General features: G+C 43.6%; 1 protein-coding gene across 1 annotated transcript in view; it reads right to left on the bottom strand.

Annotated features, from left to right (window-relative positions):
- Positions 1–5,265: 5,265 nt before the first annotated feature.
- The window catches only part of prkcz (protein kinase C, zeta), a gene marked incomplete at both ends in the record, with an annotated part of 143,532 nt that continues 124,327 nt past the window's right edge, over positions 5,266–24,470 (bottom strand). Inside the window, 2 exons of the mRNA XM_080734274.1 lie at positions 5,266–5,353; positions 15,723–15,838. Coding sequence (XP_080590400.1) covers positions 5,266–5,353; positions 15,723–15,838 — 204 coding nt within the window. The remainder of the gene's footprint in view (positions 5,354–15,722; positions 15,839–24,470) is intronic.

The following is a 24,470-nucleotide window of genomic DNA, read 5'->3' as shown; positions in this document are numbered from 1 at the left end:
AGACGCCCGACAAAGCCGGCTGCACCACGGTGGATTTGAACCCACAATCTCTGTGTTGGTGGGCAGGGACTTTACCTCTGCGTCACTCAAACAACTAAAGATAACAGATAACCGACAAAGTATAACATTTTTGTTATCGTTTGCTTATTAGAAAAAGCAATCGGTGATGATACTTGATAGTTGCAGCCCTAATGTGAAGAGGCGTATGTGTTAGGGCTGTCAAAATTGGTTTGACTATTCCTTCAAAAAACACACATATGTTTGAATGTCTATTTGTGTAAGTGAGATAACCAAAACCATGAGACACTACTTGTATAGGCATATTTATTTCAACGTAATATCCTATAACGTAAAACGTTTTTCATACTATACCAGACATTCGTTCTCTCTCTCTCTCCGTCTCTCTGTACCCTGGTTGGTGCTAGAGTGAGAACTGAGGATGTGCTGTATTGGAGCAAGATCAAATGAATGATTCATAATGAATCATTTGCGTGAGCTTGTAGATGGGCTGTTTTCACTTTTAAAATAACAATAAAAAATCGTGTGTGTGTGTGTGTGTGTGTGTGTGTGTGTGTGTGTGTGTGTGTGTGTGTGTGTGTGTGTGTGTGTGTGTGTGTGTGTGTGTGTGTGTGTGTGTGTGTGTGTGTGTGTGTGTGTGTGTGTGTGTGTGTGTGTGTGTGTGTGTGTGTGTGCGCTTGTGTGAGAGACTAATATCGCCGTGGCTCTCCCTGTGCCTCCTCCATCCCCAGGTTTGTGCAGATGGACGTTGACAGCCATCTGGCCCAGTGTCTGTCAGAGATGACCATGGACATGACCTGGTGAGTGGAGAAGACGCTGGCTGTCATCCAGCCGGTAGGGATAACCCCTGTGTCCTACACCCAGCGTGGAGCGGCCAGGCCCAGAGCTCTGGCTATGCTACGCAGAACACAAATGGCAGTGTTGGGCAGGCACGTGCACACATAGACATCAAAGCCCTTTTACCCGTCTGTAAAAAGTGCCCACTCCAGACCATGCATGCAGTTTTTTACTATGGTAAAAGAAAATCAAATGTTTAAGGTGAGATACTTCCGATTATGGTTGGGCAAGGTGATATTATTATATAAGCCCTATGTTGTTGTACATAGAGAATATCTTTGCAGATATTGACATCGGCAATATAGGGACGACAGGTTGAAAGTGGTGAAATGAAACTGGCTCAGCCTGGTTGAAAATATATCCATTGCCAGAAAACAACACACAGATCAGATTCTGTTATAATTTCTATGTAGAGTTTTCAGTAATGGGGGTCTCCCATACATTTTCAGGTTTGGGTTAGGGTTCAGGAAAGAGACAAGTAATGAAACGAACAACATTGAGACAAAATTGGAACGGGACCACAAACTGATAAATGATTGGGTCACCCCTGATTGGATGAAATTTGTAACCCATCTGAAAATATTTTTTTATGTTTACTGAAAAGCTGGAGAAATGGGGAGACCTCTGTTACTGAACAAACACTATTGGTTACAAAGAATTAGAATATAGAGTCAGATTTGTTTCAACCGTATAATATAACTTACATCACCTTTAAATATGACATAACATGTTGTATAAAAGAGATATAAGATATTTAATTCCACACTGCTTAAAGCCTTTGTTTAGAGAGTGAAAAAGCTATGGAGGAAAACAATCTGTAAATCTTTATCCCTTTCCAGCATATCGTCGTTGTCGGGTGGAAACCTCGTCAAGTTTCAAATGTGTATGTTTTTTTTGCAAAGTAAAGCGCTGCTTCATCATACAAGGCCGCGCACAAAATAAGTGAAAACAGCAGATCTACAAGCTCACAACGCCTCGCGGTGCGAGGCGTTGTGTGCTTGCAGATCGGCTGTTTTCACTAGTTTAAATGATTTTTAAAATGATAAATACAAATCGAACGGTTTTGGACACACAAGGTTTTCACCCGACAACGACAATATCGTTTGACAGATGGACTTGATTTGAGATGATCTCAAGGGGCTACAAAATGAGCCTAACGTCTACAATCTGGAATATTTATCTGTTCTTATGAGACCCATTGAATTCTCCTGTTGCTATGTATTCCTATCAGTTTGGAGCAAACATTTCAATTCTCTTCATCATGTAAATACATAGGGAGCGGGGTTAAATCAGCGTTTGCAAATGTATATTTTCTCGTTATTTCCGTGTTGAATCATTAATTAATTATCGGAGATCTAACGCTCCAGATTTCCTGGTTTGTTGCAAAGCCAATTCCCAGATGTACGAAGCAGACTAATATTTAGCATTTGCATTTATTTATTTCTTTTGCGACCGCCTGCGGAGAAAAAAGGAAAGCGCGACTCTGTTCACGGAAAACCAGTATCATTTTTAATAATTACAGATATTTACAAAGATGCGTTAAAGCAGAATTAAGCACATCCAACCAGCAAATGTTAGAACAAAATAAATCACGGACTGATTTTTTTTTCCTTTTCTTTTTTTTTTTAAATAAAGGTTCTTTCTTCCTCATTGTGAATGGCCTTCATTGTAGTGTATTATGATTTCAAGGACTCCCGGCTCCTCCTTTGGTCCCTCAAGAAAAGAACGTCACAAATGTATGTCCTGGCGTACAAAAAAAGACTTCTTAAGTCATAAAACAAATGTTGGTATTAATGAAATGCAGCAAATTAGACGGCATTGGTAAAAGGTGGGGACTCCCCCCTTAATATTGAAGTGATTTTCCAGCTGTGTGTGTATACTGTATGTGTGTGTGTTCTCATGGATGTGACTAATAACTGACTACACAACTGCTTTTTATTATCTCTCGTTTCTTTCCATATCTTACCCATCCATCCCTATTTTTTTCTTCCTGGCATATAATGGCCCTCCAGCTAACTGAGACCCTTTGACTCGAGACCGTCTAATTAATCCTATTATGCTGTTATCGAATGAGCACGGGTCAGATTTGATCAAATAATCCCTGCTCCAAAAGGGGTCTCCTCAATTTCTTAGAGGAAGTGCACAAATGTTGGGAGTCTCGAAAAGCTAATATTTTCTGCCCAGGGAACCGTCTGAGGCAGATTGTTATTTCTGTTAATGGGAAAAGAGTTTTTATCAGTACGCTTATTTGAAAGATAACTTTGCAGCTGTGCATGCTTTGTACCAGATTTCATCATAAAGCTCTTCCTTAAGCCATTACACAGGGTTTCGTGTGTGTATAGAACACCGAAACAGTGGCAGCCTGGTGTAGTCATTTGAATGCCAAGCGCCTCTCCGTCTGGGATGTGTATGTTGAAGAGAAGTTAATGTTATGTTCAGAGCACAGGCCTATGTATCATATTCACTGTCTCACATAACCATCTCCCTGCTGGACGGTCATCAGGAACGTGCTGGCCATTGGGAAAAGCGGGACAACTCCCGAACGGCCGGTTCATTCCCGGCCGGTCCAGGCCGGCCATTAGGAAAAAAATTAAAATAAAATGTGGGGCTTCGTTCCAGTTTGGGGGCTGGTCGGCCAACAAAGTAAATCGTCACTGTCGGGGAAAAAACCTTGTATCTCCAAGTTTCAAATTTGTACATTTTTTTCGCAAAGCAAAGCCCTGCTTCATCACACAAGGCCGCCGCACAAAAGTAGTGAAAACAGCCGATCTACAAGCACACAACGCCTCGTGGTGCGAGGCGTTGTGTGCTTATAGATCGTCTGTTTTCACTAGTTTAAATCATTTTTAAAATTATAAATACAAAACATAACAGTATTTGGACATACAAGGTTTCCACCCGACAACAACGAAGTATAACTCATGTAATTGGCCCACTGGCTTGTCACTTGTCATGATATGAAATGGCAAATCTTTGAGTAGCAGCAGCGATCTCTCTCTCTATAGCGTGCAATGAGGGCCTCTTTTTCCCAGGCTGAATCAGGGGCCCAGCTAGTCCCTGATGGTCATCACGATGATACCACCAGTTCCAGACGTCGTCTGATTCGGTTAGTTTAATCGCTTTAAGCCCTGTTTTATACATTGTGTCACAGGGCAAAAATAGACAAAATACTCAAAGCTCACAAAGCATTGCGATGTGAAGCTTTTTGTAAGCTTGTTATTTTGACCATTTGAAAATGTTTGCCTGCCCCCAAAATAGGGAGCCAGGGTTAATGTGGTCAAACGTGGTTTGTGCATTGAAAAACCAGTCGGTACCAAATGAAAAGGAATAATTATGTAATTCTATTATTTTTTTCTTTTTTCTGTTGATTTGTTAAACCTAAGATTCTGTAATGTTTTGTCAGGACTGTGGCAGAACCCACTGTGGTTCAGAAGTATCATTCCATTAATAGATTTGTATGGCATAGTCTAAACATGGTTCCAGTTGGTCTTCACCAACCGTTCCCACCAGTAAAGACGTTTTATTTTAAAAAGAGATAAGTGCAATCAGACACATGGTAATAGGTGGATCTTTGAGGCACTTCTTAAATAAAAAGCTGTCTCCCAGTGAGTGTGTTTTTTCCCATTGCACATGAAAACCAACCGCTGGGGGGATAACAAAAGTAAAAAAAGAAAGTTCATGGTCATGGATGAAAATGTGCCACTTGCATCAATAAAAAGGCATCGTCAATTTTGGATTCGCTACCTACATTATAATACACAATAACTTATCACTTATTTTTCCTTCGTCGTTTTACATTCTCGTTTCACTAGAGGTGCGACCCCCCCTCCTACTAGTTAGAAGAGGAAAAATAAATAAAAATAAGAATTGGCAAATAAAAAAGTGCACATAATTTTTCAAGTTCTGAAGAAGAACTGTCATATTCATCCAGGGATGCGAGGAGGGGTTCGAACCTGTTCATGATGGCACACTGAATGAAGTAGCTCTCTGTTCAGACTGCAAAGCAGGACGTGCGTCGACACAAAGATGGAAATTCAGAGGGGGGGAAAAAAGGGGGAAAGGAGGAAAACAAAAAGAAAAAGACAAAAAAGGGGAAGACAACATAACTCAGTTTTGGGGAATGTTCCTGTGTAGTCCAGTGTCTTATTTTATTTTTCCTTGTAGATACCACCGAAAACGAGTTTGGTATCCCAACAGAATAATGCAGAAGAGATCCACAGCGAAACAAGTTCTTATACTTGCGTTTCTGCCCTCAGTCTTGCTTATAGGTCACAAGGTACTTTGTCCTCCCTGTTGGCCTGTCCCTCCTCTTCCTCCGCTTTAGAGAGTTTTGGCGAGCTAGTCAGGTTTTGGCTGAGACGGCAGCTTGGACAGACAGTAGGTGGGCGAAAGAGGAAGCAAGTCTCTCCCTCATACAGACTCCTCTGTGGATAGCAGCAGGGGGTTGATGTATTCAAATCCCTCGAACTCCGACTGGTCTATTCTCTTGATGACGTCCCTGAGGAGAGGGGAGAGAGATGGGAGTCATTCCAACACGAAAAAAAACCCAGAGCAAAGCCCAGAGCCTTCCTTCCACAGTTAGTCAGAACCTGATACCAGGGTGGATTGTGTGCCTGCTGCACAGTAGGTGTTGCCTGATTCTAACCACTTGAAAGCACAATGACATTTTGGGTGTGGGTTGGTGAGCTATCTTCAATAGTTGCTCTGTGGATTAGAAATTGATCCAATTAATCGCAGATCCAAAAATATTCTCTCTGTTGATTTACACAATTTTCAATTCCAAGGAGCTTTATTGGCATGAGAAAACATGCGTTTACATTGCCAAAGCAAGTGTCAAAATAAAATACACATTACAGTGAAATGTTTTTTTTTTTTTTTTACTAGTAGATTTTATAATTTGAATTAAGAAGACAAACTGGATTCGGATATTAAAATGGTCAAATCAACAGGAAGTTGTCATATTTATTTAAAAAAAAATCAAACCTCGGTTCGAAGTGGAGCGGTGAATCTGAGCAGCTATACCCTGTGTGTGTTGCTAAATGCCTAAACTGTAAACTGTGCCTGTGAGTGAGTGGTGAGTGTGCCTGGCCTGCACAAAACAGCGCCCCTCCTTTAACTAGTGTGTTGTGTGTGGCCACTCAAGGTATTGCCCAGGCTACGGACAGGGCCAGCCAGCCACCCACCCACCCAGCCAGCCAGCCAGCCAGCCAGCCACATACCCACGGACATACCTGTCTATTGGGAGCGCTTTCACCGCTCCAAAAACTGGTTTGACAGAATCTGCTTAGTTTACGCTAGTTTGTGTGCCAATAGTGACTTTGAGACCTGTTTTTAAGTTGAAATTACGTTGCTAGGCAAAGTATGGCAGAGTTACGTGTGAGAGCAAAGTGTCACAGCGTGTGACACACGTTTCTATACTAAGTTGCTCGCTGACGGTCGCAACAAACTCACATGTTGCGTTGCAACGTGTTGTGAGATTGTATATTTGGTATTTTCGCCAGATGTTCTCCCCAGAGTAGTATTAATATAGTTCATGTCACATGGTGAAAATCGTTAGTCTACAATCTCACAATGCATCGCATTATGCCACATTATAGATGTGGTTTAAGCCATTTGGTAGCAAGCTGCTTCACCCCTTAGTTGAATTACACATATGGACAACATGTCTTGGGACCAGTCAACATATGTGTGTCATGTACTGCACTAGCTACAATAGTATTCTTGCATTTGTAAATGGTTTTGTGACCTAACTATACCGTATGTCCATAATTTGAAAATAGGACAGCATATTTAATAGCATAAACACACTGCAAAACCATAACTGCATTTAAATACATTTCTTCTGTATGATCATCCTATTTGGGATTGAATTCCTCCTGTTCATTTTGTGACTGAGTTGAAGAAAAAACAGTCCATGTTTATAAATAATGTTGAGTCTAATAGTGTAACTAGGGAAAACTATACCCATGCACACATGCAAACACACTTAAAGTTAGTAACCAACCTGTCTTTTTATGGCAGGGCAGGGCTGACATTATTTATGTTTAGCTGACATTTTTATTGTCAATTCTTGCACAGAATAACTTTGAATCCACAAGACTTCTCACTGTCATTTTGTGGTTCAGTATACAATATGAAAAGAATAGTGCACGCACATCCGTGGCCCAGGTGCTAGACAAGCAGAATCATGAAGTACAAGTAGAGTCTGCACACTGGTTACGCTCCATAAAGTTTATTGCGTCAACGTTTCGATCAAAAGATCTTCATCAGGACAAAAGTGATGAAGATCTTTTGATCGAAACGTTGACGCAATAAACTTTATGGAGCGTAACCAGTGTGCAGACTCTACTTGTACTTCAGTATACAATATACCTTGAATATAAATAACACTCATTATAAATACTCAGAGTTACACCTGGAGCAAATAGATAGAATTGATTCATTTGCAGGTAATTGGGTGACTCTGTAAATCAAACTGTAATATACACATTCAGGGCTCTACTCTATGTGGATACATTATCCAGTTTATCTTCTAGAAAGAGTGCAAGAAACTACCATGATATTCCCTGACAAAGGGTGGGAAGGTGGGGTTGGCTCTAAGCATACAAAACACAACTTACTATTCCTATCACCCACAACCCACCTGATTGACTGATAAAACCAACAGCGTTACTCACAGCACAGACTACTCTAATTCATCTCAGGATTACTGATTAAGACCCAGCAAAAACAGCCTCCCTATCACCCAGTATTGGACGTGGGTGGGGGGGCAAGATATAACCTCCTTAATTTTAGGCCTAGGATTATTGAATGCTTTAACTATTGAAAAATAGCAGATATACAAGCTCACAGCGCGGCACCGAGTGCCGCGCTGCAAGCTTGTAGATCTGCTATTTTTGAAAAAATCGTGAACATTTGAATTTTGAACCGATTCTATAAGTGTCTTTTGAATCTTTCTAAGGTTTTTTTTTTTTTTTTTTATGTTTCTATTTCAGCAATCTGGCCAGCCATCGTCAAAGAAAAGGTCCTTTTCACTTAACTGGAGCTCAGTTAGTCTGTTCTTGAGAGACTACTATGTCAGTGGTTCTCAAACCTTTTCATGTGAAGGACCCCCAAAATGATATGTATTTGGCCACGGACCCCCATCTCAAAATATTTAGTTCCAGGGACCACCCAGAAGCAAAATTTGAGTTACAAACGTTCGCTTTGAAAATACATATATTCAAAGATTTGCACACATTTTCACGACTTTTTCAAAAATAGCAGATCTACAAGCTCGCAGCGCGGCACCTGGTTAAAGCATTCAATAATTCTAGGCCTAAATGGGTTTTATCAGCGGCGGAGCTCACCACTAATGTTAAAACGGCAATCACAAAACTTTCCACCAGCAGGGCTATGAGTGGCAGAGTGAAAAATAAATGCTGCCCCCTCCCGGCATCCATGCCGGGTTGTGTTGCAAAACAGGCCGTTTCCTCATCTGAGTGAGTGTTATGGTGGCAAGGGGGAGGTGAGGAGCTGCACACCAGAAAAGAGGCCTCTTGCTGGGAGGGGGGGGGGGAGGCTTTCCCCCACAGAAGACTCTGAGGTTAAACAACGTGTGCGTTCGGTTTGACTTCCCCTGGTGGAGCAAGTGGGCGAGGGTTTCTGGCTGGGGCGGGGGGCCGTATATTTGTAATGGTGATGGAGAAGCGTCCTTTCCTCTATATCTCGTATTTGTATGAATTATACTCACTGTAAAGCCTCGCTTTTTATCCTGTCATGCAACGGTGCAGAATTTATTTTTATATGCTTTCGTTCGAGAGACACCGCCGTGCAACGGCGTGTAGATTGGGTTTAGGAGTGAGTTCTCGTGTGAAAATGGGGAGTTTGTGTGTCGGTGAGAGGAGAGCAAGCAGAGAGACCGCAGAAAGGGAAACGAGAGAGAGAGAGAGAGAAAGGAAGGTTTGGGAGTTGACCAAAACAAACAGTGTGCTCACTAGCGCAAATGTTGCCCTTTTTTCCTGAAGAGGCTTAAAAGCATTACCAGATGCTGACTGGAGGACAGGGGCGAGGGGAGAGGTGGGGATATAGCGAGGGAACAAGCGGGAACGAGAGCAGGGTAAAGAAGAGATGAAGACATGTGTTAAATAGAGGAAGGAAACAACTAAGCCTATTTGTGCAGGGCTCTGACTGTGTTAATTTCTTAACACTTTTTTGCTGTGCAAAAACATGTCATTTTATGCTAGTCACCCAACCGGATTTGCATTCTTACGTTTAATTATATATAATTGCGACCAAAGGTCGCAGTTTAGTATGTGAAACGGCACATGCTGACTCTGTCTGTCTGGACGTGCACACATTTTTACGGTCTATGGGTTTGCCGCTCTGACATCACGTCGGAACTCGCAACTCACCGAACATTTCGGAGATACTATGGACACTGGACAGGCCTTTAGTTACAATGAGATCGAGCTAACAGTTTAAAGTTTTGTGCTCTCTATATATATCTCTATGTTTGTTTGGGAAAAGTTTACGCCTAGCAGCACACAGCCATCTCGATGGATTGGCTGAGTAAACAGGCACTAGTCTCTGTTAAGGGTAGCACACACTGGCAGTGGACGGCGCACAGACATTTTTCACCGCGCGGCAACGCCTGGAAAATAGAACAGTGATGCCGTCCGCACGCCGCCCACAGTTGGTGTGTACCCCTTTCAGTAAGCTGCAATTCCTGGTAGCCGGAACTACTTTATGTAGAAGTTGTTCTTGTTGTGAACCGTTTTAATCGGGACATGTTATAATGGCTGAGAGGGTTGGAGGCACTCGGCTAGCGCCTCGACCTCGTGCCTCGCAACGCTCCTCAACCAGTATAAAACACTCTAAACCGTGACATCTAGTGGCTTATGGCTTTATTTACCCAACAGGTTCCCTGAAGAAAGTAAATCAATTCCGGCCCTCGGGCAAAACGGTACGTGCGAGTTTGCTGTAATTGCTGCGGTAAAAACTCTGAGAGGACGAAATGCCATAGATGCAGGCAGTGTCTCCTTGCTTGCCTGCGTGCTGGCAGAGGCTGCCGTTTCATAACACTGATGAAGTCAGGGGGAGCTGGCACAGGCCAAGTAAAGCCTCTCTCTCCTGAAGCACCCCCCCCATCCCCCCATCCTGCTATGTTGGCACAGGGCCCCCAGCAAGCCTTGGTTTTTAATGCCGCGAGTAAATCTCTTAACATGGAGGGGCTTTACCCTCCTTCTCTCTCCCTCTCTCTCTCTCTTCCCTGCACGTCTCTCACTTTTTCTTTTTTCGTCTGCCAAACCTATCACGCGAGCGAGGGCCGGGGGTGTGGGCCGAGGTGCATCACCCCCCACCCCTCCCCTCCTCGCTGGGTGGAGCGGCGACGTCACCACTTGTCCTTACCGACAGAGAGCAGAGAAAAGGGTGCAGGGAGAGAGAGAGAGAAAGGAGGAGGAGGAGGGGCTCGCGTCTCCTTTTGATGTGCGGCGGCATTTTGATGCCAGCTTGGTATCTCCACTATTGATTTGGCAGAGACCACCCCCACACACACACCCTCACCAACACACACACACACCCACCCAACCACCCACAATAATAGTGCATTGCAGACTGTCATCGACTGCTGTCATCAAAATGCCTGACGCAAATTAACTGCCTCGCCTCTCAGCCCCTTAATGAGCTGGGAGGCGCGCCCAACGCCAGCCTGAGCGCTGAGATGGGCGCCTGGCTGCGAGGCAGAGAGGATGCGCCAGGGCTTCCTAGCGAGGCACAGACCGGGGGTTGCTAGCGTCTGTCACAGGTGCAGGCGATGATGGGCATTTAATAGGGTTCACATTAACACTAGCTGCTCCCGGGGCTCCATGGCGAGATGCCACCTCACAAGGTTGTAGCTGTCGCTCAATGCGCGTTCAAAGGGCTTCGCGTGGGCAGAGCATCCGCCTCCGCTGCCCCAGTGTCATTCTGCGCATCCCCCTACCTGCAGCAGTGCTTCTCACAGTGGGGTCCGGGGACCTCAAGGGGTCCTTGAAGATTACAGCAAAAAGAGGAATATTATAAGCCCTTTAACCCTATTTAAGGAAATGACTTTTTTTCTATTGATTACTCACGCATGGAGACTTGAGTTCAATAATATTTTTTTGTATTTGTCACATTCCTAAGGCAAAAATTGTATATAGTAAATGTACCCCCATTGATTCCGGATGGGGACCCAAATGCATTTGGATCCCCATCCAGAATGAATGGGGGTACATTTATTGCAATCAATTTTTTTTCTTAGGAATGTTTCAAAAAGCAAAACATATTATTGAACTCAAGTATCCATGGCATGGAAAAAAAGTCATTTTGGGGGTGAACTACTCCTTTAAAGGACAACTTTAGTTTTTTACAACAAGGGTTCATATTTTAGATTGTAATTAAATAATATAAAAGATGAGTGTTAAATTGATTTCATTTACTTCTTTCTATTGTTTTAGAGAATCTTATTTCAGTGGTTGGGGGCATGCGTACAAGTGGCTAATGTCATTTTACACAGAATAAGCCCATTCCCAAGATACAACGCAACCTTTCGTGGTTGGATGTGACTTATGGGGGCTAGAAGTGTTACTGTAAATAGCAATAAAGAAACTGCTTGCTTATTGTGTCTAAAAATACATATTTAGCCACTTGTACGCATGCCCCCATGCGTACGCATGCCCCACATTTTAGCACAGTAAACGCGATAAAACAAAAGAACGAAGCAAATGAAAACATTTTAACACTCACTTTTTCTTTTCTCTAATTACAATCTAAAATATGAACCCTTGTTGTAAAAAACCAAAGTTGTCCTTTAATGCATCTTAGCCTTCGAACTATAGTGCTCAATGATGTTTCCCTTTCATCCACATAAAATCCACATAATTTCAGTGATGGTACTTATATGCACGAGAAATGTCACAAGCAACTCAGTAGACTATGGTTATAAGTAACCATATTTAGGATTATAACACTATATGTATTGAAAATCCTGTTGCCGTTGTTAGCGATGAAGCTCAACAGGGCTCTTTTTATAGGATTCAAACCATCTCACGCAGTAGTGCTTTGGGGGCCGGACGGGACCGGACGCCGTGTGGCCGGAAATATTTCCCCACATGCACGCGCACGGACGGCACCGAACGGTGCACAGCCGTGTAAACGCGTGCATACCCCCCCGCGAGAGCCGCGACAACCCCCCACCCCGCGAATCCGCGATAACTACAAGCAATACTTTAATCAGTGGCTACTCTATGCATAACAGGTTTCTAGTGGTGAATGTGTGAGCGTCCTCAAGCCTCTATTCATATGGATATATAGCCTACTTAGGTTTCCAGCTGTGACTGCATGTGCATGTGTCGATGTGTGTCCTCATCCATTACTGTGGTATTTAGTGTTTGAGATTTCTCTATCCTACTGCAGCGCTGTATTTTCTAAATGAATTTAAAGAAAGTAGAACATAAAATCTTAAGTAACAATGCAAATGTAATTAAGACTAGAAAACTATTGTTTTCCCACCATTAGATCTGCTGACATCCTTTCTATCTAAATAGCCTCTAGAGGCGCATGCACGCGCGTGCACGTGACGTCAATAAATGACCGTCCGCCCGGAAAAAAAAATCCCAAAGCACCACTGATCTCACGAGCCATCTCACACTGCCAGGTGGGCGGTTAAAGCTCAGGCTTCTGGTCTCAACAGCCTGGTGGTCGGAGGGGGAAGGTTGGTCTTCACAAAAACTTGATCTGGAACAAACCAAAAACACTGGAGCCTAAAAAATGAATCCAGCATGGATTTAAATGCAAACGTTGTCCAACACAAGCCTGGTAATATCCGTTGGCACCGTACGAAACAAAGCCTCATGGAATCCATTTTATGACGGCTCGGCGGGGGTGGTGGTGGTGGGGGGGTTGTTTTGTCGTGTGCTGGCTGCGGACCATCCGCGACAATGGAACCCACACTACGTCTGTGGTCGAGCCAAATCTTTTCAAGCCTATTCTTCTCCAAAGTTAATGTAAAACAAGGATGCCCATTGAATCCCTGTAGGCAACATGTCCACATTAATCAAAACACTGACCCCAGTGGATAATAAAGACGTCATTGTTGGAGAGCTTCGAGGGGGTATTTTTTTCTTCATTGAACGCAGAGATCTTTTGGGGGGGCTGTTTGTTGTTAGCCATGTTGTGCCCGCGATTCATCGGGATGTGGGGGGGGGGGGGGGGGGGCTGCAGTGAGTGATCTTTCACTATTTCACTAAAGGGCCGCTTCACTGAGCCTGCACGCTCCCTTGAAAGCAACGCCCTTCGATGCCGCAGACTAGTGCCACGGATTCCCACCTGAGAGTTTTTGAGGCCCGCTTTATACTCGGTTGCGCCGATGTCACACATCCAAAAACTACAGGTTGCTTACAATGACTGTATGAGGATTCTACTCAGAAAACCTAGATGGTCGAGTGCCAGTCAATTGTTTTGTGAAGCAGGAGTGTGCACTTTTCATGCTCTTCTGAGAAATCTGACGTTTAAGTTTATTTGTCATCTGAATGTGTCAAATAATTGGATTATCATGCTGCTGACTAAACCCAATTTCAGTAATTTATGTGTTCTGATAGTGATTGCTTTGTTTTTATTTTAATTTTATTGGTGTGATGTTTTTAAATGTTGTGTTGTATGTCTTCTTATAGGAACTTGAGTCTGTCAATAAAAATTGATGATGATGATGACACGCCGGAAATAGCTCACAACAGTTGTGAGCTTGTAGATCGGCTATTTTCGGTGAGCGTCGAGCGACACCACATTTGACCAGGTATAAGCTAAGGCTTTACTGTTGGCCACCGTGCAGCTCCACAGAGCTTCTGGTGGTGGGGGTGTTAAGGCACTGCTTCCCTAACAGTGGGTTAGGACCCATTTGTTTTTATGGGTCACGACTTTCTCCTAAATAATATAAAAAAAATATATATACAGCATATCGTCGTTGTCGGGTGGAAACCTTGTATGTCCAAAACCGTTCGTTTTTATCATTTAAAAAAATTAACTAAACTAGTGAAAACAGCCGATCTACAATGTGTGCTTGTAGATCTGCTGTTTTCACTAATTTTGTGCGACGATCTTGTCTGATGAAGCAGGGCTTTACTTCGCGAAAAAACATGCAAATTTGAAACTTGGAGATACGAGGTTTCTGCCCGACAGTGACGATATATTTCACAAGATTTTCCTCTCCCCCAATACATTTGAAAACAAGCAAACAAACGCTTCTAAGACATTCCATAATTCTTTTTAAATATTTACAATAATTAAGTCGTGAAAATAGCCGATCTACAAGCTCACAGGCTTGTGGATCGGCTATTTTCACTGGTTTGGATCCCGGGCAAACGTCACGTCTCTCGTTTGGGTCTGGAGCTAAAAGGTTTGGGTACCACTGTGTTCAGGGACTTGAGCGCTCTTCAGTATTAGTTTTTTAGTCATGACGGGAGAGGTTTACTCATTCACTTCCTCTGCCCAGAGCTTTCCAGATGGACTGTGGGGATTCAGACTGGCAACCTCCCAGTCGCAGGCCACTAACAACGATGATGACAGCAACAACAGTGAATTGAAAACACAAGTCAAACTCTGGGACGTGAGCTTGGAAGAAAGCATGCAAAAAAATTCCCATTTAAAAATATAGATATGTCAAAAGTTTAAAAAAATGGTATGTAACCATATCTTTTTGTATTTGTATGTACATTTGTGTGTGCGTGTCAGGCCTGGAAATTCACCATTTTAGGGGCTTTGGTGTTGTCCATTTTTTGAGGGCACAAAGGCCAAATGCCAAGGCAGGAAGGCCACGAAAAGAATTTGATGGTTAATTTGATGAAGACTAACTGCTGTCAAATAAATGATGGTATTTACTATTTACAATCTGATCCATGCTCAACCCTGCACCAATCAAAGTCACTGGATTGAGAAAGTGGAACAAGTGGAGCTGGGGCATTAAGGCCACTGTGGCCTCAGGTCATGCCATTGGTTTGAGGGGCACAAGGCCAAACTGAGGGGCAACGATGGCCTTCATGGCCTCCCTGAAATTCCTGCCCTGGTGCGTGAGCATACAGTCAAAACACAAAACTTGTTGTCTGGGTAGTGTCTTTGCGATGCGGAGCGGTTTGCCAACCAACCGCTTGTATTCTTAATAAGTGATAGCACTTATACTTAATACGTTAATTTGCTAATCCCTTTATCTCTGAAGCATTTCCAGCAAGTCAAATCACTAAATATAGCTAAATTAGGACCCTGCTCAGCAGGCAAACACTTAATATAGAAAACTAAATGGTGCACGTCTCTTAGGTTTAGCATGAGCTATTTGAACACTGAGCCATTGCTTTCTTAATTCTCCGTAGCAAAATCAAAATCGTAATACATCACACAGGCCTGTGGCCCAGTTTCCGAAAACATATCCGCGACAGAAATGTCTTGAAATGAAAATTGAACGGAGCTAGACTGCCGCTGCCCTGGAGTGCGGCGCCCCCTGGGGGCCCTTCTCTCTCCTTGCAAGTCTGCCTTTCAGGTCCTTTGATCGTTTCAAAAGTTTGTGTAGTTTCCACTTGACTAAGCTACCCATAAATTATTCCCATTAGTACCGTTTTAATGACAACGAGGCTTTTTGTCAAGTGCTACACGCCCTGCAAAAATCCTGAGTATTCATATGTCTCTTCTTGAGAGGATAAAAATGTAAAAGAAGCCTTGGAGAGTGAAATTAACACTGAGGATTTAACGGTGTACAATAATAATTTGTGGTGTTTTTGTTTCTTTCTTCCGTGAAAACTGCCAAGTTTCTGACGGGGGGGAATGGAACGGAACAGCAGGACAGAGCTTGTGCCTTGTGTTTGAGAACAGCTACTTACTCATCATCTGGTGTTAGCTGCACTGGTTCGTTGGTAAACTGGGTGTCAAAGTTTTCCAGGCCGTAGTCATCGGTAATCTGAGGTTTGAAGGGTGGGGTCACCAGTTTCTTTTCCAGCTGATGAAAAAAATAAGTAATCAGTATTATGTATGGAAAACAATCATGAACATCAAAAGCAGTTCATAAAACCATTATTTTCTTAACTCATACAGTGCCATCCGGCCACAAGGGGTGCTAGAGTGCCAGAAATTTCTCCATTGACCTTCTTTATAGCTTTCGTCGACCCTCTCCCAACTGGCTCGTGTTTTCACTCCGGTCAATCCTATGGGTGTCCAGAGGAGGAAGCTAGCTGACACGTAGCCAAAATGCTAACCCATTGAGAAGCCCGATCTAAAGCTATTTCAGCCGCAAAAAACTTTCTCCTTGGGTCTGGGGACACAATCCGGAGAAAATCCTGTCTAAAGATGTGATTTATTATTGGAGTGGGCGGCGCGATTCGGCCGTTAGCGCGAATACGGCCCGTGGATGGCCGAGTCTAAGTCCCGGCCAAGGATGGACGTCTAGACCGGGGCTTCGTTGAGGCCTCCGATAAAATAATTCATTTTATTAAATATCCCGGACTAGTTCGGGATAGGCACCCTGGAATACGTCGCGCCGCCTACAATGAACATTTGGTGAACATTGGGGGGGGTCTAAACTTTATTTTAAACCATTTTCAATGGAATAAATCGTCGGAGCATCTAGCGTCTCTCGTTGGTGAGCGCTGGGCGAGCCGGGACCACCCACGTTGCTCCAAGCAGCTCGGGGTAAGTAAAATAGCAAATAAAAAATTGTTTTTGATCCCGAATATCCCGAACTAGTTCGGGATAGGCACTAAAAGGGTTGGGCGTATGTTTCTTTTTCTTTTTTTTTTAACTTAAAATAGTGGCGAGTGACAGGAAAGATGACATGCACCCATAGAGTTATAATAAGTATAAAGAGGGCACCAGATATCCCCGCCCGTCCACTTGCATTAAGCTGCTCACCCAGCGCATGAAGCGTACTTCCGCGTAGTGAACGTGATGGGCGGAGCCTATTTTGGGGCCTAAGTGACGCGTTGTGCGTCATTAACCTCGCCTTACCAGGCTTTCTGGGGGAAAGCCTGGTGTTCGTTCACAAGATGTCGTTTGGTTTCCGCCTAAAGCGCGGAAACCACTAGAAGAAGCGGCGTCGCTTTGATTTGGTTCCCCCCGTTTGTTTCCCCTATCCCTATTAAAATGCTCAAGTAGCCTAGTGTAATCTTGCCAGTCGCTACGAGTTGGACTAAAAGATGCTTGTACCAAACAAAATTTTCAAAAGCAAAACTACTCCGCATCAAGGAGTTTATTAGGTAGGCCCTAAAGCGCAGGGGAATTATTTTGGGTGCAAACTGAATCCGGTTTGATCTTTCCGGCCAAATTGTAGTCTTTGAGTACTACAACATGACGTGTTGTAGTTTCCGCTCCCGACAGGATACAACCCCGAAAAGTGAAGTGATCCCAGACTAGTGCGTCATAGAGTTTTTCATGGATGCGCTGGGGCTCCACGTTATGAACGAGCACTTCCGCTATGAACGCGCAGTCAATACAAAGAAGCCTAGATGCGCGTTCATGTTTCTGGCCCCAGCAGCAGTACCAAACGCAAATGGCCACCATGTCCATGACGCTACAGCCCTCCCCCCAGGTTCTGGGGGCTTGGCATGCACGATAACTCATACACCAGACACAATATTGTTTATACAGTTTATATGTATTGCATTGTTCTGCTTTACTTGTACAGAAGGAAACAAAGCATGGGTGGGGGAAGGTGCGTGGCATGCATCACACGGAATCGAACCCCCGGTGTTGAAACTACATTGGTCGATACATTAACCACTTGAGCCCTATTTTATACTTTTTTATACTGAGCTTGTAGATTGATTATGTTCCCCTCTTTTGGTACTGATTTGTGATGAAGATCATTTTCCGGGATATGGGGCGAGCACGACATTGTGTGAATAAAGGCTGATGTGCTGCTGTTCAGATGACAAATAAGATGAAATTGCACAGTGTAAATGAAGACGTGAAAAGGAGAGAGAGAGAGAAGGATACAGAAGGGATCGGTGAGGCTCCCAAGAAATTGTGGGCAAGTGATTCAGCCGGGATTTCTTTTATTTTTTACTTCTTTTTTTGCATGGTTTGTTTCCATGGTTTCAGGTTCGTTTTTGTCCCTTCAAAAAAAAAAGAAAAAAAAAAGAAAGAAAAAACTCCACTGAGGACATGTTCTGAGAAAAGAACAATGTCAGTCGGGCTACAGAAATAAAACCCACAGCTACGCAGCCTTGCTTCTTATTTTGTTTAGATTCTTTGTGGGTTTTCCAAGGCCAGGACAGATTTAGACCATAGATCTCAAGTCATGGAAAGACGCCTTAAGATTGAAATGCGTAAACCTGTTAGTATAGATGTATACTTGTAAATAAAAGTGAGCATTTTCACAAATTCTGGAAGTTCGTCTATGACATCCTCAAAATGTGTGTGTGAGTAGAGTGTGTGAGAGAGTGAGAGAGAAGAGGGAGTGTGACTCCTGATTTTCCCTGCTGGTTTTAGTGGCACCTTCACATCATTAGCCCTATTGGTTCAAAGCACCCATGGGAAAAAAAAACCTTCAAATAAACCGACCCGCTCTCTCCGTCTCTGCCCTTTCTCCTCAATTGGAGCCACTACTGGGAAACAGGGACGTGCCGAGAATGCTAGAGAGGCAGGGGCTGAAATTTCTAAAAGGGCCTTTTGGTGAAAATACTGAAAATAGCAGACCTCCAAGCTCACAACGCGTCACAGCGCGACGCGTTGTGAGCTTGGAGGTCGGCTATTTTCAGTACTTGATACCACACTAAACTAAGCATAAGAAACTATACTGAAGATGTGGCGTAAAGGCATCGATTTCTACACTAGCTGTTAGTGAGGGCAATTCTTTCAACATAAGATGCTGCATTCAAGTTCAGGAGAGTTTGGACAAGGCAATTCTCTTGAATGCTGCTTTAAGGGAAGGCATGGAAAGAGGGCATTTGCATTTCTTTCACCATAGTAAAAACTGCATTCATGGTTTGGAGAGGGCACTTTTTACAGACGGATAAAAGGGCATGGGCTCAAGCCCCTATTCATGTCTATCTGCGCACGTGCCTGCTGCGAATCTCACCCTCTCTCTCTCCTTCTCTCTCTTTCTCTCCCTCTCTCTCTCTCTCTCTGCTTCATTCTCAGTAATCTATCAAGGCTCCCCGTCTTCGTCTCTCTCTCATCTGTTCCCCTTTGTGTCTCCTGCAGGAAATTCTTTTCTCCTTTCAACTGGCTCGCTCCACCTGTTCTCCGTGGCTCTCTGGTTGCTCTGATGTGGTGCAGGTAGGATGCTCTGTGTGGTGGTAATGATGCACACTGAGGGGCACCTTCTAATGCACACACACACACACACACACACACACACACACACAAAGTGGCCCTGAGGCCAGTAGGGCACATGAAAGAGGAACGCGAAGGCGCCAAGGCTAGTAGGGGAGCTGAGGGTCCTCAGATCACAGGAGTGTGCGTGCGTGCGTGTTGTGTGCGTGTCGTGCGTGCGTGCGTGTGTGCGAGAGAGAGAGAGTGAGTGAGTGTGCGCATGTGTCTATAATGTGTATTTAATCCAGAGGCAAAGAAATAAAAAGAAAGATTCTGGAGAAAGACATTGGATTGGTTTGGACTGCGTGTGAGTCACAGCTCGGTGTGATCCGAGGCAGACGTCAATGCCATGCCAGAGCAATTACCTCCAGCCACATTGGAGGCCTGATCGTGAGCATGCGTCATCACACGCACATTGTATGGTTGTAGATGAAAGCGATTTTACAGTAAGAAAGACATTAGAACGAGGCAGTAGCAGACATTTTTGCTATTCAAATTCAAATTTATCATAGTGCAAGCGAGCGCACGCACACGGTTATATTGTATTAACCCATTTAGGATAGGCCTAAGGCCGATTTGAAAAAAGCCTTAATAGTCGGGGGATATCTTAAAAAGATCCTGGAATAAATTCCTGACCAAAAGAATTCTTCACCGATGTGTTTGTAAAGGTGTCTAGTAACACATCTCACAAAGACTGAAATTCTGTTTCCCTAGCCTAGGAGAATCCGTGACAGCTGCTGAAAGTTGGGGTCCCATTAAACATTAACTATACAGGATAAAACACACCAAAATACATATGCTTAACTAGCATGTGAGGGGTCAAACTATGGGTTTTTCATGATTCTGAATCCATTGTAAGCATTTGTTTTGCACGAAAAACATTCCTTGGGCTGAAAACGCCCCCATAAAACTATGGTTTAGTGATGAGTCATCACTTTTCAGTTTTTTGGGAGCCGCCATTACCCCAAGGAATGTTTTTCGTGCAAAACAAATGCTTGCAATGGATTCAGAATCATGAAAAACCCCTAGTTTGACCCCTCACATGCTACTTAAAGCATATTTATTTTGGTGTGTTTTATCCTGTATAGTTAAAGTTAATGGGACCCCAACTTTCAGCAGCTGTCACGGATTCTCCTAGGGAAACTGAATTTCAGTCTTTGTGAGATGTGTTACTAGACACCTTTACAAACACATTGGTGAAGAAATCCTTTGGTAAGGAATTTATTCCAGGATATGACACTATTTCTGAAGATATCCCCTGACTATAAAGACTGTCCGATTTGAAAATGACCCAGTTTTTCTGGAAAACGTATTACTCAGCCTCTGTAACAGCTAGAAACAAAATTCACAAACTATTTGATTGCTAACACCTTTGGCTTTCATAGAAAAAAAATCAGAAAACTTGAATATTGTTTTCAAAAAATACTGTACTGTAATGTGTTCCCGGCCTGCGAGGGGGTAATACACACAAATGTGTACACTTCCATAATGGGTTAACATAGGCTACTCTACCATAAAGATTGGTTAAAACGTAAAACAATATGTTAAAAAATATTCCGTAGTGCAGCTTTAAGGTAGATGTATGCATGTCGTGGACTGGTTGAGAGACGAGGCTCTCCAGTCTGTCCGCCTTCAGCCAGGGAATCAACGCGACTCATTCACGTGCCACGAGTTCTCCTCGCCGCCGAGCAGTCACCGTTTCTTCTGCCCGCTCAAAACTCCCCCGCGTCATTGACGTGACAGTTCACAGCACATTTGGAGGGGGGAGGGTTAAAAAAAAAGAGAGAAAAAAGGCTAGGCAGGTAAATGATATTCAAACATGTCACGGCTTCAGAGAGCGGAGCCCGTCGCGCCCTCAGGAGACGCGTGATTAAGTAATTCAGACCGGGAACGCTGTTCGGTGTCACGTTAGATTTGAACCACGTTAACCATTATTTTATGCTTTATCTATTGAAAAATAGCAGATATACAAGCTCACAGCGCGGCACCGAGTGCCGCGCTGCGAGCTTGTAGATCTGCTATTTTTGAAAAATCGCGAAAATGTATGCAAGACTTTGAATATATTTTTTTACCTGATTCTATAAATGTCTTCTAAATCCTTCTTCCAAATCAGCGGTTCTCAAACCTTTTCATGTCAAGGACCCCCAAAATTACATGTATTTGGCCACGGATCCCCGATCTCAAAATATGTTGTTCCAGGGACCCCCCAGAAGCAAATACAAATGTTCGCTTTTAAAAAGATATATTCAAAGACTTGAAAAAAAAAAACAACAACAAAAAAACATGATTTTAAATAATTCTAGGCCTAAATAGGTTAATATTAATACGGCGTAACGCCGGCAGCCAGGAGAGCGGTGGCAATGTGCGTCCTGTCAGGTATGGAGACAGGTTGTGTGTTTGAGGGCAAAGAGTGCGGCGGTCCAGCACCTCTGCGGCTGCCAGCGCTCACGGCCCCCTCTGTCACAGCTTTGTCAGGCCTAATTTATGCTCAGCCGTGCGATGGTGTCGCGCGCCGGGAACAGCCCGAGAATAGCAGGCCGCGCAAGCTCACAGCGCGTCGTATCCCCAACGCGCCGTAGGCTTGTTTGGGTCTGCTATTCTCAACGCGCAAACTCCCCTCCCTTATTTTTACAATTCCCCCGGCTTTCATTTCTTTCCCGAGCATGTCTTTGGTGTGTACTTCACAAGCAGCACCGATTACTGAACCTTGACAACTTTTTTCCCCCATGTTCCCTTCCCTTCTCTTTCATGCTCCACCCCAACACCACCCCGTCCAGAATTGTCCCTTGAGGACCGCTTGAGTATGGTGAACATGAGAATGAGTAAATGACTTCATTTAATGCATTTTGAATGACTTGAATGAGGCACGCTGCGTCAGGGAGACGTCTGATTGACCTTTTTTGTCTGCGCCAAGCTGTCTGTCTGACTGTCTGTCTGTGCTTGCGCGTGCGTGCGTGTGTGTCTATGAACAGCTAATCTCCGGCACGTTGTACCGATCGGCGTGAAACTGCACACACACACACACACTCCCTGGAGGTCAGAGCAGAACCTCTGCCCCAAATGTTTTCCATCAGTCTGTTATAGCGCCATCATGGGGCAGAGTTTTGCTAAATATATCTTTTATATTATACTATTCCTAAAGATTTTGTCCAAATCTCATCCAAATTGGTACACCATACTGTATCTCTGTAGTCATGTGATCAGATTTCTCATTTTCCATTTTTTGCAGGAACTTTGTGGGAGCGGCCCATTTTGCACAAAATGCTACAAGCACCGCTGGACCGATCGGTGTGAAACTCCAAGTAGGAGACACACAACATTGTTTTAACCCCAACATCCATATTCTGTGAGGAACATTATACAATAATAGCAAATCTACAAGCTACAACGCATCACCACTTGTAGATCGGTTATTTGGAATAAAGATCAGACAGTACAGAGCCAACTCAGGGCCAGTTTACCAAGTCTAGAGTACAACATTTCACCCAAAAATTTAGGGCCTTTTTATCTGTATTGTAATTCTTGGGAAAAAAGAAATTGGTGCATTTATGCTAAAGGCAATTGGTGTCTTGCTCAAGACCACTTTGACAAGGACACAGGGGGAGCCCCGGATCAATCCGATAACCTTCCCATTCCCAAATGACATTCCCTCCTGAGCCACTGCTGCCTGAGAAAGACTGTGTGAAAGATTGTGTGCACCACCCATGTGCAACATGGTGCTCTTTTTGCACGTGTGCATAATTGCGGGTACGGTGCCAGTCTCTGTCACGGGGCCAGGAGAGGAAGCGTGGAGGAGAGGTGCTGAGGTGGGGCACTGCCAGAGAAGCTCCCGGCAGAGGAACTGGCCACGCAACAAGCGACGTCACAGCAGAGCTTGACACCTAAACCCTATTTTATACTTAGCAAGTATAAACGCATGGTGAATTAGCCCTTCTACAAACTGTGACTCACAATGTGTCACGGCAGTGCAACATGTGAACTTGCACATCATACCGGTATGCAATTTTCTCAAGATCACAGTTGTCTTGACTTCTACTGGTAATGATGGAGGGTAAGCATTGCAGTTTGTGCAAGGTCAACAAGGTCTGAATGACAGCTGTATACAGTAATAGGCCGACATACTTGTAAATGCGTACTTTTATGCCTTTTTGAAAGGGGGACGGCTAAGCTTACAGCTAATAATGTCTAGTGGAGCTGTAGCTCCTGATATGTTTTACCTGTCTGTACAATTTCCAACTTATTGTTATTATTTTTTAAATATTATTCTTCTCATTTTCTTTTATTTTATTGCATCCATTATTAAATTGTTATCATATTGTACAGTTGTTGTTAGCACAGTCTTGCGGAACATTCCACACCAATATGTTGCTGCTTGTACTGTATTTCCATGTAGTTTTACACTTTCAACCATTCCCCACCAATGAACCAATAACCGACTTCATCGAAAATATTGATTAAGTCTGTGTATTAATAGATTTTCTTTTTCTGTGATAATTGATTTATTTCTTATACCGTATATCAATAAATTGACACAATTCTTTTTAATACATTTATTTTATCGACTTTATTTATCGATTTGTCTGATTAACCCCTTAACCCTGTTTGATTCCATGTTGTAGGCAACAGAGTTTTATGCACACCTGATTAAAGCTTTATAGCGATGAGTGTGTAAGCAGGGGTCAACGTCATTTCAAACATGCACAAAACTTACATAGGACCCGCACACCATCTGCACCTGTTGAGGTGCCTGAAGAAGGTCTTTGACCGAAACGTTGCATTCCTAATGAATAAAAATAGTTTTTTTGGCAAGTTGAAGATGGTGTGCGGGTCCTACAGTATGTCTATGTACATGTTGTGCATGTTTGATTCCATGTTGTAAAATGGTGGAGGTGTGCAAAAATAGTTGACCTACAAGGTCTTTGACCTGCCATTTTTCTTTTTCTTAATAATCGTTCCATAATCGAGGCGAACGTTTGAAATAATCCTATCGCCCGGCTCTACCCACCAAGCTGGGACCAAGCTCATTAAGCTTTACTCCTAATGATACGAGTGCCACTGTAATACTAAAACTAGAAGCGTGCTCTGACTGCAGACAATCATTTAGCTCAAACCGGGCACACTTGTACACACACAGAAACGTCATTACTGATGGCGTGCTCGTGAAAGCCCCTTAATATTGTATAGCCTATATCCTAGCTTTCATGTTGCTTTCACATACTGTAGTGGTGCACATCAGTCCTATACCATCAATGGAACATTTTCTACCCCTACACACACACACACACACGCACACACACACGCACACACACACACACACACAC

Source organism: Nannobrachium achirus (assembly GCF_963921795.1).
Source record: "Nannobrachium achirus genome assembly, chromosome: 9".
NCBI lineage: Eukaryota > Metazoa > Chordata > Actinopteri > Myctophiformes > Myctophidae > Nannobrachium > Nannobrachium achirus.
The sequence above is the reverse complement of the archived record's forward strand: the minus strand, read 5'-3'. Positions and strand labels throughout refer to the sequence as shown.